The sequence below is a fragment of the Alosa sapidissima genome, chromosome 22 (genome assembly GCF_018492685.1).
Source record: "Alosa sapidissima isolate fAloSap1 chromosome 22, fAloSap1.pri, whole genome shotgun sequence".
NCBI lineage: Eukaryota > Metazoa > Chordata > Actinopteri > Clupeiformes > Clupeidae > Alosa > Alosa sapidissima.
Genome location: NC_055978.1, coordinates 18,111,361 through 18,123,860, shown reverse-complemented (window position 1 = coordinate 18,123,860; position 12,500 = coordinate 18,111,361). Strand labels below are relative to the sequence as shown.

Here is a 12,500-nt window from a genome sequence, read left to right as displayed (position 1 = left end):
TACTTTCTTTGGTTGTAGGATAGTCCGTGATTCACATTAGTTTTGGCTATCACCGCAATTAGGCTACTAAACGCAAGGGTTACCCAAGTTCTAGGCTATTCTGTCGCCACATTTATAATATTGCTATAAAACCTTCGTTAGTAACAGTCAATACGTTTGCCTGCATCAAATCGCGCATTTGCATTCAGTGTGCTACCATCGGTTTAACGTGAGTTCTAAGCGTCTTTGTATGCTTATATCTGATTTCACTCGACTGTGAATGCATGTATATATGTTGTAAGACATTAATGTAGCCTAAACTTACACCGCACTTTCCTAATAACTTAAGTTCTCTCACGTCACTGACAGTAGCTAGAATGCATTAAAAAAACACCGGGAAAAAACAGTGTTCAGTCCACCAAGTCATAAGCTATCGGCGCTGCGCAGCACCAGTTGTGATATTTATCTTACGGAGTGTAATCATAGGTATTATGATATAGTATTGTTAGGCAATACTATAAGTGCAAGTCCAGGGCAGCTGAGGTGTGGCGATGACATCATCGATACGCAAGCAGGATGTGCGGTTTCGCTGTCTAAACGAATTCAAACGGGCTACGGTTTCAGATTTCTCCACTCTGGGACCAGGTTTCAGAAAAGTGCAGTTTCGGACAGTGCGTTTACAGGATTCGTTTGGACGCTCGGCCAAGACGAAGCAAAACCTCTGCGTTTAACCTAAAAAGCGTCTCCGTGTGGACGGGCCCTTAGGCAGTGGCAGTCAGTAAAGCATAGGGAGAATCTATCACGCACACCACCATTTCCATTCCGTATGTATCGCAAGGTCGTATTTATGAGGGATACATGCCGCATGCATAATGTGTTCACTGCTGGTATTTATAGGTATGTGTGTGTGTGTGTGTGTGTGTGTGTGTGTGTGTGTGTGTTTCTGTGTGTGTGTCTGTGTGTGTTTGAGTGTGTGTGTAATTCTTATTTGTTGTGTGTATAATTCATATTTCACCATGAATTTTTTTTCTAATCTCTGCAGAGGACACACACCCATAAACAAACACACACACACACACACACACACACAAACACACACACACACACACACACACACACACACACACACACACACACACAAAGCCCCATTCAGTATGCAGATAAGTCACTGTTGTTAATCTTCCTGTGGAAAGCAGTTTGTTCTCTACGCTGTTTGTGTTCACATGCTAATTTAGTGTGTGTGGCATCTCCTCTCCACACATGCAGCTCTGCTCCCCTGATTGTGCTGCATTTAGTCATATTTCACCTCTAATGTTCCTGGGTAATGTAGTTTCTCATGTGTAATGTCGTTGGCCTGCCAAAATGGGCCTAAATGGGTGATGTGCGCGAGGTCGGTGCGGATTCTCAAATGAGTTACGAGTCACTCCCCACACTGCTGTGATTTAAAGGCTCAGGCTGTTTTGTGTGTGTGTGTGTGTGTGTGTGTGTTTGTGTGTGTGTGTGTGTGTGTGTGTGTGTGTGTGTGTGTGTGTGTGTGTGTGTGTGTGTGTGTGTGTGTGTGTGTGTGTGTGTGTGTGTTTGTGTGTGTGATTTAAAGGCTCAGGCTATTTTGTCTGTCTGTATGTGTGTTTCAATGTGATAAATCACTCCAAACAGATACTGGCGAATAAGAATCTTCTACAGTGGGCATGGTTTATAGATGAGCTCAAAGGCAAACTCCCCATTTCTTATGATATTATGGCAGGCTGCCTGTGTGTGTGTGTGTGTGTGCGTGTGCGTGTGCGTGTGCGTGTGCGTGTGCGTGTGCGTGTGTGTGTGCGTGTGTGTGTGTGTGTGTACCTGTCGTCTGGCTGGGTGAGAGTGGCTTGTAAAAGAGCCTGAAGCCAAATGGCCACCCACTACTGTGCTGACACAAGGTGTCACCACTATAAAAGATTCTTTATGTTTTAGCGGATATATTTGGATTGGGTGCACGTAAATACACACAGACACACACACACACACACACACACACACACACACACACACACACACACACACACACACACACAAACATGCACATTCTATCTATGTCTGTCCCATACACACAGACACAAACATATATGATGTATACCAGCCCATTTATAAACATCATGTTGAAATCTGTCTCATTGTGTGCACACGCACACATGGATGCGACACACTCAGATATACCTGATGCCATACATATTTACGCATACAGGAAGTCTTGCCTTGGAAACCCTGCCTTTGAATGTACAAATGTACGGAATCATGTGTATGTGTCTATGACTGTGGTGTCTAAGTATCTCTGTGTGTGTGTGTGTGTGTGTGTGTGTGTGTGTGTGTGTGTGTGTGTGTGTGTGTGTGTGTGTGTGTGTGTGATGGAGGAGAGCTGGATGCCATCTGTAACAGTATTGAGGGAGGAGGGGCAGGAGAGAAAGAGATGTAATGATGATGCAGTCCTTGATATTTCACTCCCAGAAGCTGCTAGGCACTTGGCGCCAGGATGACTCAAGCAGTTACCATGGCTACGCCTTCATGCCCGTCCGCCGGCAGCCCTGGTTTGGGCTGACGGAGTAACCGCGGGCAGTGTGTGCCAACACCGCCGTCAAGCCGAGCGGGGAGCGAAGTTGTTGACGTTCTGCCCGGTCGGGCACCTAGAGAAGCCCAAACAGTCCCAGCGTGGTGTCAACACTCTCTCCCTGGCGTCCATCCGTCTATCTATTTCAATGCCATCACTCAGAGTGTGGGGGTCAGACAGGGGAATCCAACTTCTGCACAGAATGACAACTCTCTCTCTCTTTATCAAATTCAAATGTGCTTTATTGGCATGACTCAGAAAATAGTGTTGCCAAAGCAGTAACATGACAATACAAACAGATACAATATTTGTTTTAAGGGGGGTCAAAGAAAGGAAACTTATAATACTAAACTAAAAGAAAGAAAACTTATGTTTAAAAAAAAAATAGTAGCTAAATCCAGGTTTAAAGGAAACTTAAACATGTATTCTTAAATCGAAATCTAAAGGAAACTTATTTTAAAAAAAAAAAACTGTATCTAAAGTAATTTACGATTTGTAATTTACGATTTGTAACAGAAAGGAAACTTAACATAAATTTGTACTTATTTTTAGAGTTATGTAAGATTAATATAAAAGGAAACTTATAGCAACATAGAATAAATAAAGAAATTGATCTTAAGTAAGCTTAACTTAAACTTAAACAATAGTCTATATAAAACTATTTAACAAAAACTATATACTGTATGCACTTTTTCTATGTGAAGTTTTCTCTTAAAATGTGGCAGGACTGTAAATATTGGTATGCTAAGTGGGCACATTTATCTATTTCTCCCAGGAGGAATTGTAGTTTTTGTTCATTGGTGGCAGTCATAAAGCCGGGACAAGTGATTTCAATTTGTGGGTAGAATATAGCTCTTAAAGTGTTGATAATTGGGACATTCTGTGAGGAAGTGGCATTCGTCCTCTACTACTCCAGTATTACAGAATTTACATATTCGATCTTCACGAGCTATCCAGGTTTGGCGGTGTCTACCCTTTTCTATTGCAAGGGAATGATCACTCAGTCGATACTTTGACAGGAGTTTTCTATGACGATGGTTTTTAATTTCATTTAAATATGGTGCCAATTTGTAATCAATTCGAAAGGTTCTGTATCTATGTATGTTATCTCTCTCTCTCTATCTCTCAGAATGAGAACTCTCTCTCTCTCTCTCGCTCTCTCTTTCTCTCTTTCTCTCACAATGAAAACTCTCTCTCTCTCTCTCTCTCTCAATTCAATTCAATTCAATTCAGCTTTATTGGCATGACAAAAACACAATTGGTATTGCCAAAGCATACATAGCAGTAGTACTGTATGTAAAGAAAGAAAACAAAACATCATGCATCATACATTACTGCAACGGCAGTGTGTGTGTGCGAGTAATGGTGTGGATGGGACCTCGTTGAGCAGTGCAGAGCCAAAGGGTGGCAGAACTGGCTATTCCCGGTTGAGGTCGGGTGTAGGGGTTTCCCGGCGCAGTCTGTGTGGAAGACACTCATACTGTAGCTCTGTGTATAGCAGGAAGGGAGAGGAAGAGGAAGAGCGTCTTGCTGGCTCTGGAGTAGAAGGAGGAGGAGTCCTCTCTCCCTCTTTTCTCTCTCTCTTCCCCCCCTCTCTTTTTCTTCTCTCTTTCTTCCCTCTCTCTCTCTCTCTCTTGAGCTGGGGGGCCAGGAGCAGATGGGCAGTGACTGGCCACCACTTCCGACCCGCCAACTGGAGGGTGTTGTGGTTCAGGGTCGAAACACCCCGTGGAAGTTGGACGCCACCTGACGACATCTTCTCCTAGCTGAAAGCTACAGTCATGCACTACAGCCAGTGACCGAGTTAGACAGCATCAGTATAGATGTATCCAATAGCACTTGGAGTTTTGAAGGTCTGGGTGCAATCTATCTGAATTTAGGAAATAATTGATCTTGTATATCTTTCCATTGGCAGCAATCAGCCAAAAAGTGAAGCTCTGTTCCTATGGCACATTGGTTGCAGTTGGTTTACAGCCTGTCTTCACTGGGCAGCCAGGTTTGCCAGTGTCGGCCCTTCTCCATAGCCAGACTGTGATTGTTTAGTCTGTACCTGGTTAAGGTTGTTCTCTGTCTGGTATCAGTGACTCTCTCTCTCTCTCTTTCTCTCTTTCACTCACTCTATCACACATACAGTACACTAACATATACAATATACACATTGACTCATTTTTTTCTTATGCACATATTCTCCAGCCCACATTCTGTATATCCACACACACACACACACACACACACACACACACAGGAATTAAATGATCATCAGCTGGTATACACATGTATGCACATATTGTATTGTATAGATATCTTACATTATGCAATCCCATATTTAGTACTGCAGAGGTATAGCATGTAGAGAGCAGGTTGTGAGTATGTATACAGTAATGATAGAGAGTGATGCAGGCCCTGCATGTTTAGAAACTGTCTCTCTCTCTTTCTCTCTCTCGCTTTCTTTCTCTTTCTCTCTCTCTCTTGTTCTCTCTATCTCTCTCTCACTTTCCTGAGAATGTAGGTAAGGCATATCTTGCATGCTTTATAACATAATATAACTGGGAAGTTAATATCTCCCCAGAGAGAGACCACATTCTGATATTTTGTATGCTTATACTCTCACTGGATAGAGAGGACAGGTTCGGATACTTAGAATCACTGTATGGAGTGGGCAGGTTCCGATATTTAGTATGCTTATAATATCTCCATGGAGAGGACAGGGTCAGATATTTAGTATGCTTAAAATGTCTTCATAGAGATGGCAAGGACTGAATGTTTAGCATTCTGTTCCACTCTTAATGAACTTTCTAAGTGAAATCAAAGGTGGAGCAAGTAATCTGTGGTGTATATCAGACGTGCTGAATCAACTTATTTGAGCATAAAGTATTTTCTCCTCAAAGTTTTTTTGTTCACTCCTAAGCTCCTTGTCACATTCCAGTACAGTCGTGTTTGGAAGTCCAACTCCACACAGCTGAGTTTTATTGGCAAACACGTTAGTCATGCTTTTCATCAAGGCTGTTTTCTTCTGCAAGTTCCCTGGAGGAGTTTAGTCTGCTGGAGGACTTAATCTAGGTCACTTTCTGCTCACTGTGTCCAGTAGACCGCTGACTGAAGGGGATTAATTTCCCTCTGAGGAACAGAACAGAGGGATTCTCTCTCTTTCTCTCTCTCTCTCTTTCTTTCTCTCTCTCTCTCTCCATGTCATTAATTTATTAACTAATAGACTCCACTCATTTTACTCAAGGAGAAATAGAGACCAAATGAGACCAAAACACAATAAAAACAGGGAGAGAGAGAGAGAGAGAGAGGCTGGAGGTGGAGTGGTAGAACAAGAGAGACTTCATCAGCCTACATCACCAATTAAACACAAGCTGAAGTCATTATGGGTCATTAATGGTGGCTACAGTATATCTCACCTCACACACCCCACCTCCCCTCAAAACAGAGCCATGTCATCTGTTAATCATAGCTGTAATGTCCATTTCTAGGCCCTCATTTTTAGCACATAAGATTTTCAGATGAGGGAGAGAGAGAGAGAGAGAGAGAGAGAGAGAGAGAGAAGAAGCAGCTCAAAGAGGAGTCTGTGTTCTGGATCCCTGCCTCTCTCTGTCACCCCTGTTGCTGAGCTCTAATCAAATAGCCTTTATGAGGAAATGCCAGCAAATTACAGCGGCCCATTCAGATCAGATACAACCCGACCCAGTCCGGCCACCAGGGAGAGAGAGAGAGAGAGAGGGGGAAGAAAGAGAGAAGAAAAAGAAAGGGGGGGAAGAGAGAGAAAAGAGGGAGTGGGTCCGTAGAGGACGGGAGGCGGCTAAATAGAGGGAAACAGGGCTGAAAACAGAGGAAAACGGAGCAGAATGGACAGACAGCACAGAGGCTGGGGTGGGTGGGGGCTAACGGAGGAAAGAAGCAGAAAGGAAAGGAGGATCATGGTGGGTAGAGGAGAAGAAAACAGACCAAGGGGGAAGACGGGGGGAAGAGAGTTGAACAGCATGGGTTTGAACAGAGAACAATTAGATTAAGAAAAAAAGTGTGTGTGTGTGTGTGTGTGTGTGTGTGTGTGTGTGTGTGTGTGTGTGTGTGTGTGTGTGTGTGTGTGTGAGCATACAAGAAAGAGCAAAAGAGAAAAGCAAAGGCTAAGAATGAGAAAGATAGAATGAGCGATTGAAAGAGGAAATAAGTAAATACTGATGTACTGTAGTGAACAACAAGAGCGTGTGGAATAGAGAGAGAGAGAAAAAGGTCCTTTGGTGCAGTGTGTGTGTGTGTGTGTGTGTGTGTGTGTGTGTGTGTGTGTGTGTGTGTGTGTGTGATTATTGAGTCATGTGCGTTGGACTCTGCGACTGCTGCTAGGTCGTACCTCTCACACCTCAACAGTACACTTCCTATTCTGGTGCCCGCCCCAGACTCTGAGTGTGTGTGTGTGTGTGTGTGTGTAAGTAAGTGTGTGTGGTTCACGGTTGTGTACGTGCACGTGTGTGAATTTGTAGCAGAGAAGCAGCTAATTAGCTCACGCTGGAGAGACCGGTGTTTGTCTGACGTCTTCCTGCCTGAGACACACACACACACACACACACACACACACAAACACACACACAGAGTCCCTGTCTCAGTGAACACGCTATCTCTGCGGACGGAAACGAGGGAGGAGGAGAGATACAGAGAGAGGGAGAGAGGGAGGAGGGAGAGTTGTGGGACAGTTGGACTCTGAAAGTTTGTGAACTTGACCAGAGGAGCCAGACGGACACATTTAACCGACAAACAGCACTCCAGAGTGGCAGGTAAAGGCCAAGACTTTATCTCCGTACGGGCTTGAGTGGGGATAGACATATTAGATGATATTGCTGCTGCTGTTGTTGTTGTTGTTGTTGTTTGTGCTTGTGTGTTTGTGTGAACATCAACAAAGCTGGTGTATTTGTTTGAGAAGCTGAATGTGTGAATGTGATTGTGAAAGTAATCTTTTGAGGGTTTTAAATGTTGACGTGTTTGATTTACATGAACAAATTCTCTGCACATAGTGTGTGTGTGTGTGTGTGTGGGTGTGTGTGTGTGTGTGTGTGTGTGGGTGTGGGTGTGGGTGTGGGTGTGGGTGTGTGTGTGTGTGTGTGTGTGTGTTTAAAGTGGTCTTTAGCAAGAGTTGCTGAAGTTTTAATTTACTCTCCAGTGCTTTACAGAGGGCTGCAGGAGAATAGGAGAATAAATCACTTTCCCGCTCAACACACACACACACACACACACACACACACACACACACACACACACACACACACACAGGTCTTATCTTGGTTTATAGGAGTAGTCCTCCGTAGCCACACTATCTAACCAGTGAAGGATTTTCCTGAATTGTTCTGTGTGTGTGTGTGTGTGTGTGTCTGCCAGAGGATGTCCCTGATTCAAACCCACTGTGCTCCATTTCCTTCCTGGCTTGCCTTGTCACTGCTAGGCTACGCTAAAACCCAACTCATCTCCTCTCCTCTCTGCTTCAATTCAGCATGTGACTTTCAGCTCCGCAGACCAAAGCGCCATTGACAGTCTTGCTGCACAAGTAACTTTCAGCGCATCCGATGACTTTGATCCAGCTGAATTCCCTCTCTTTCTCTTCCCCATTCTTTTCTCTCGCTCGCTCTCCTCCCTCTCTGTTCTCTTTCTCCATCTTTCACTCATCCTTTCTTTCTGTTTCGGTCTCTCTCTTGCTCTCTGTGAAAAGCCTTCTATGTCCATATCTCTGGAACATGGTCGTTTGCACAGGCTGTAGGCTTGGAGGGACTCCATGCTTTTCTTTCTGATTTCAAGCTCCATGGTGCTGCAGAAGAGATAGCAAAAAGAACAGAGTTGTTGTTCACTTACAGGCCTAGGAGAAAGACAGAGAGAGAGAGAGAGAGAGAGAGAGGGAGAGAGAGTGTGTGAGAGGGAGAGAGAGAGAGAGACTGGAAGGAATGAAAGGAACTCAGAAAAATGAAAGAGAGCAGTGATAAAGAGAGAGAGAGGGAGAGAGGGAGAGAGAGATGTAAGGAGACAGAGAGAGAGTTTGTTTGGAACTGTGTACAGCTTATTGGACGGGACACAGTGTGTGTGGGGACGGAAGGGGCCAGAAAAGAGACAGTATGTGAGAAGGAGGAGTGCAATTGAAACAGATGAGCTGGACAGATAAAAGCAAAATGGAGACGCTTTTCCTGTGGACGTGTTCACTGCTACAGACGGATACTCTCCAGAGAATGCAAGCACTTCATTCTCTCTCTCTCTCTCTCTCTCTCTCTCTCTCTCTCTCTCTGTCTCTCTCTATCTATCTATCTCTTTCTTTCTCTCACTCTCTCCTCTCTGTCTCTATCTCTCCCTCTTTCTCTCACTCTCTCCTCTTTCTTCTTCTCTGCTCTCTTTCTCAGACACAATGGTGTGCATCCCCCCTCTCTGTCTGTGTAATAAACGTGTTCTATATCTTTGTTACCGTACTGCTTCCAGGACTCTCCTGGCCCAGTGTGATCAGTGAATCACAGCCGTCTCTGTTTGAATTGAATGCCTAGACACACACACACACACACACACACACACACACACACACACACACACACAGACACACACACACAGACATACACACATTTTCTTTTTTCTTTCTTCATCTTTCTCTATATATATCCCTCATATACACACGCACGCACACACGCACGCACACACACACACACACACACACACACACACACACACACACACACACACACACACACACACACACACACACACACACACACAGCTCAGCAAGCCGATTCCTTTGTGGTGTGAGTGGAAATGTAATGAAGCGTGCTATGTGAAATCACAGGGGCACAGGTTGACTCTGCGTGGAGACAACACTATCAGCAATATCAGCAGTTTGGGCTAATAACTGCTGGCCATCATGTTCTCTCTCTCTCTCTCTCTCTCTCTCTCTCTCTCCCCTTCTCTCTCTCCCTTCATCTGCTTCTGATGTATGGTCTTTTCAGTGGGTAATGACAACCATGCAACCTCCTTCTGTGACTGTGAATGGCTTCTTTGCTTCCATGTTCCAGTCTCTGTCCACTGTCTCCCAACCTAGATCATCTCTCTTTCTCGTTAATTGGCTCTTAACAAAGCGCTGATCTACCACATCTGCATGTAATTAAGTCTCACAGAGTGATGGCTCCATCAGCTTCTTAGATGAATGCCTTCATGCCACCCGTGTGCAGTGCCTGATGGATGGTCTGGTGCTTTCTGGGTAATGTAGTATTCTTGGTCTGACAGGAAGAATAATTGCCAGATGCTGGGGTGGGGTGTGGTAGGGGTGGTGAGGGGGGGTGCACACAGGATATGAATATGACGCCACCGATGGCAACCGAGCGGCAGGCTGCTTGGCCCCACGGTGAGCGATGGTCACTGCCCCACCCACGTTGCCATGGTGTTGTCATGGCTACAGTGGCACGTAGGCATGGGGTTGCATATGATTGTGATGATGAAGTAGTTTTCACAGAGGTTGACCCTCATTTCCACACAGACAGAAAAAGACTCACCTCTGACTTCACCACCTCTGACTTCATCGCTCACTGCTTCCTCTTTGTTGCTCATGGCGAGTCTATTAATTTAAATGTAAATTCCCTGTTTCTTCACCAACTCCCAAACGCGTCCTCTTTCATAGACATAGTGACCTTGAACCTGATTTATCATCAGCGTCTTTTTTTTTAATCATTCCAGACCACTCACGAATGATTCCCAAGTGACGCGGGGTTAAAGACTTAGTATGAAAGCATGGGGTCCAGAGCCTAAGCGCCACAGTCTCAAGGGTCCATTTACTTTTCTGTTTGTGGAGTACAAGTCTTCATCAACATTGTCAAGCCGAGCACACCTGCATTGTGCAGTGCAGGTCAGCTCAGGGTCTCCTGGTAGCCATCATTCCTCTTGTGAGCGCTTGGACGATGAGTCTGCATGGCTATCCCAGAATTCTCATTTTGCCTCTCTTGACCATTAGATTTGTCATCCACATCAAAGATGTGTCCGGTTGGGAGTTCATTTTGAGTTGAATCAGGTTTGTTTGCGAGTTGGACATAGCCAACGCTGATAGATGTGTTTAGACAGGCACGTGTCCACGTACAGACAGTGGAATATGAATTGTTGTAATTTGCTGCTAATCTATTAAACTATTTAATCCATCTCTCTGTTCTCAAATAAATATTAATGTCTATCTATGGTCACCATAATGAGCCATAATGACAATACCCAAAATGGTAATGTTGTTCCTGAAAGGGAACCAACTTTTAATTGCATCGGTATATGTCAGTGTATTTATTGCCAGTTAATTTAATAATAATAATAATAATTTGGAGCATGTAACACAATAATAGTCAGTCAGTCATTATCAATCACTTTTCAGTTTGTGCTTTGAAGCCATTGGCACACCCTGCCTTCCGTGACTGGCTGTAGTGCAGTGCATTAGTGTACGAGGAATAGTGATGGTATAGTGGTTTGGGAACTCTTCCAAGCAAGTTTCAAGCCAGAGACTCGTGGGTTTGGTTCCTTGCTGCCACCAGGCACGCAACTGAAGTGTTCCATTCGCGTAGCGTATGCTGCAACAATTAGCGTCCACTATAACTAATGGAACTGGCTACATTAGACGTCATAGCGGTGGGTATGGCAGTAAAAAAAAAATCAGACCAGTCTTCTAAAACATTTTTTTACGCTCCTCGAACGGAGCGCTTGCGGTACGTGCCTGGTGTAGCCTGCCTGGAAGCAAGCCGCTTGACCCCGAGAGTTGCCCCAGTGGGGACTGTCCCATAATTGGCCTCTGTAAGTCATCAGAGGTAACTAGTGTGTGTGGGATTGTGTGTGAGGGTTGTTTGGGGCCAGGCATGCTGGGAATGTGTGATACACTCCACCACATGAACACCTGCATCCACAGCTGTCATCAGCCAACCATGTGACAGGAAATATTGTTTCGGTTCTGCACGGATATTCTGGCAATTCCTAGCAGACTTATTTATCTGCCACTGGTCCTCTATGTCTTGTTCCTCCAGTCATCACACAGAATTCAGAAGTGTTGGTCACACTTACAAGAATGACATCTTCAAATTTTTGTTCTTAGTACTTGAGTGGTGATAAATGTATAGCCAATAATGTACTTTCCCCCCTTTAATAACATTTACTTATTATTTCGTCACCTTCCTAAAATAATGGCATAAGTCATTTTTTGACAAAAAATATTTGTTTTGCCTAAATCATCATCATTCAATTTTTGGTTAACTTTTTGTGTTTTCTGAAAAACCTGGAAAAAAATACCATTATTTTAGGAAGGTAACGATTTATTAAGTGAACTTTAAGTTCAACTTTCAGAAGCATGCTTATTACAAAGTTGGCCAGAACAATTGTAGTTTGTTGGATGGCCCCTGTAGTCTGACTCTGGATACTAAAGGTCTTGCCTCAGTTATAGTTGAGTTGTCAACTGTGCTGATCAAGCCATCCTGGGTAATCGTTAAAGGTGCCATGTGTAAGAATTGAGGTAAAAATATCTAAAAAATGAGCTACACGTATCAAAAGAATGAGAAGAAATAAGGGTGATGATGTCATTAAAAAAATGACAATTTATAGTGCAACAGAGATATCAACCTGAATTAGCATGCTAAATTACTAGCCACAGCCCGACAGGTGTCATAATACCAGTTTCGGCCACGGGAGGCGGTATGCGGGCAACATAACCGCCAGCCAAACTGCAATACACGTGTCTCGGTTGTTACTCTAGGGTAGACCAACTCACTTTCTGGAGGTATACTGCCCCCATCTTTTATGGAATGTGGAGTATGAATTGATTTTTTGCCGGACATTACACATGGCACCTTTAACAAAGTTACAAGAGTTTGTTAGATTCTCTCTTATTCAACATTTTCTCTCTCTCTCTCTCTCTCTCTGTTGTTCTCCTTCTCTTCTCTCAGGATTCCAAGCGGTCTGGCGAGAT

The 12,500-nt window shown here is 44.1% G+C and overlaps 1 protein-coding gene across 4 annotated transcripts in view; it reads left to right on the top strand.

Annotated features, from left to right (window-relative positions):
* The window catches only part of anks1b (ankyrin repeat and sterile alpha motif domain containing 1B), a 263,977-nt gene that overhangs the window by 122,907 nt on the left and 128,570 nt on the right, over positions 1 to 12,500 (top strand). For all 4 annotated transcript variants that reach the window (XM_042078680.1, XM_042078677.1, XM_042078676.1 and 1 more), the window contains one exon: positions 12,478 to 12,500. This exon is cut by the window's right edge and continues 131 nt beyond it. In XM_042078680.1, the coding sequence (XP_041934614.1) occupies positions 12,478 to 12,500 (23 nt within the window). The remainder of the gene's footprint in view (positions 1 to 12,477) is intronic.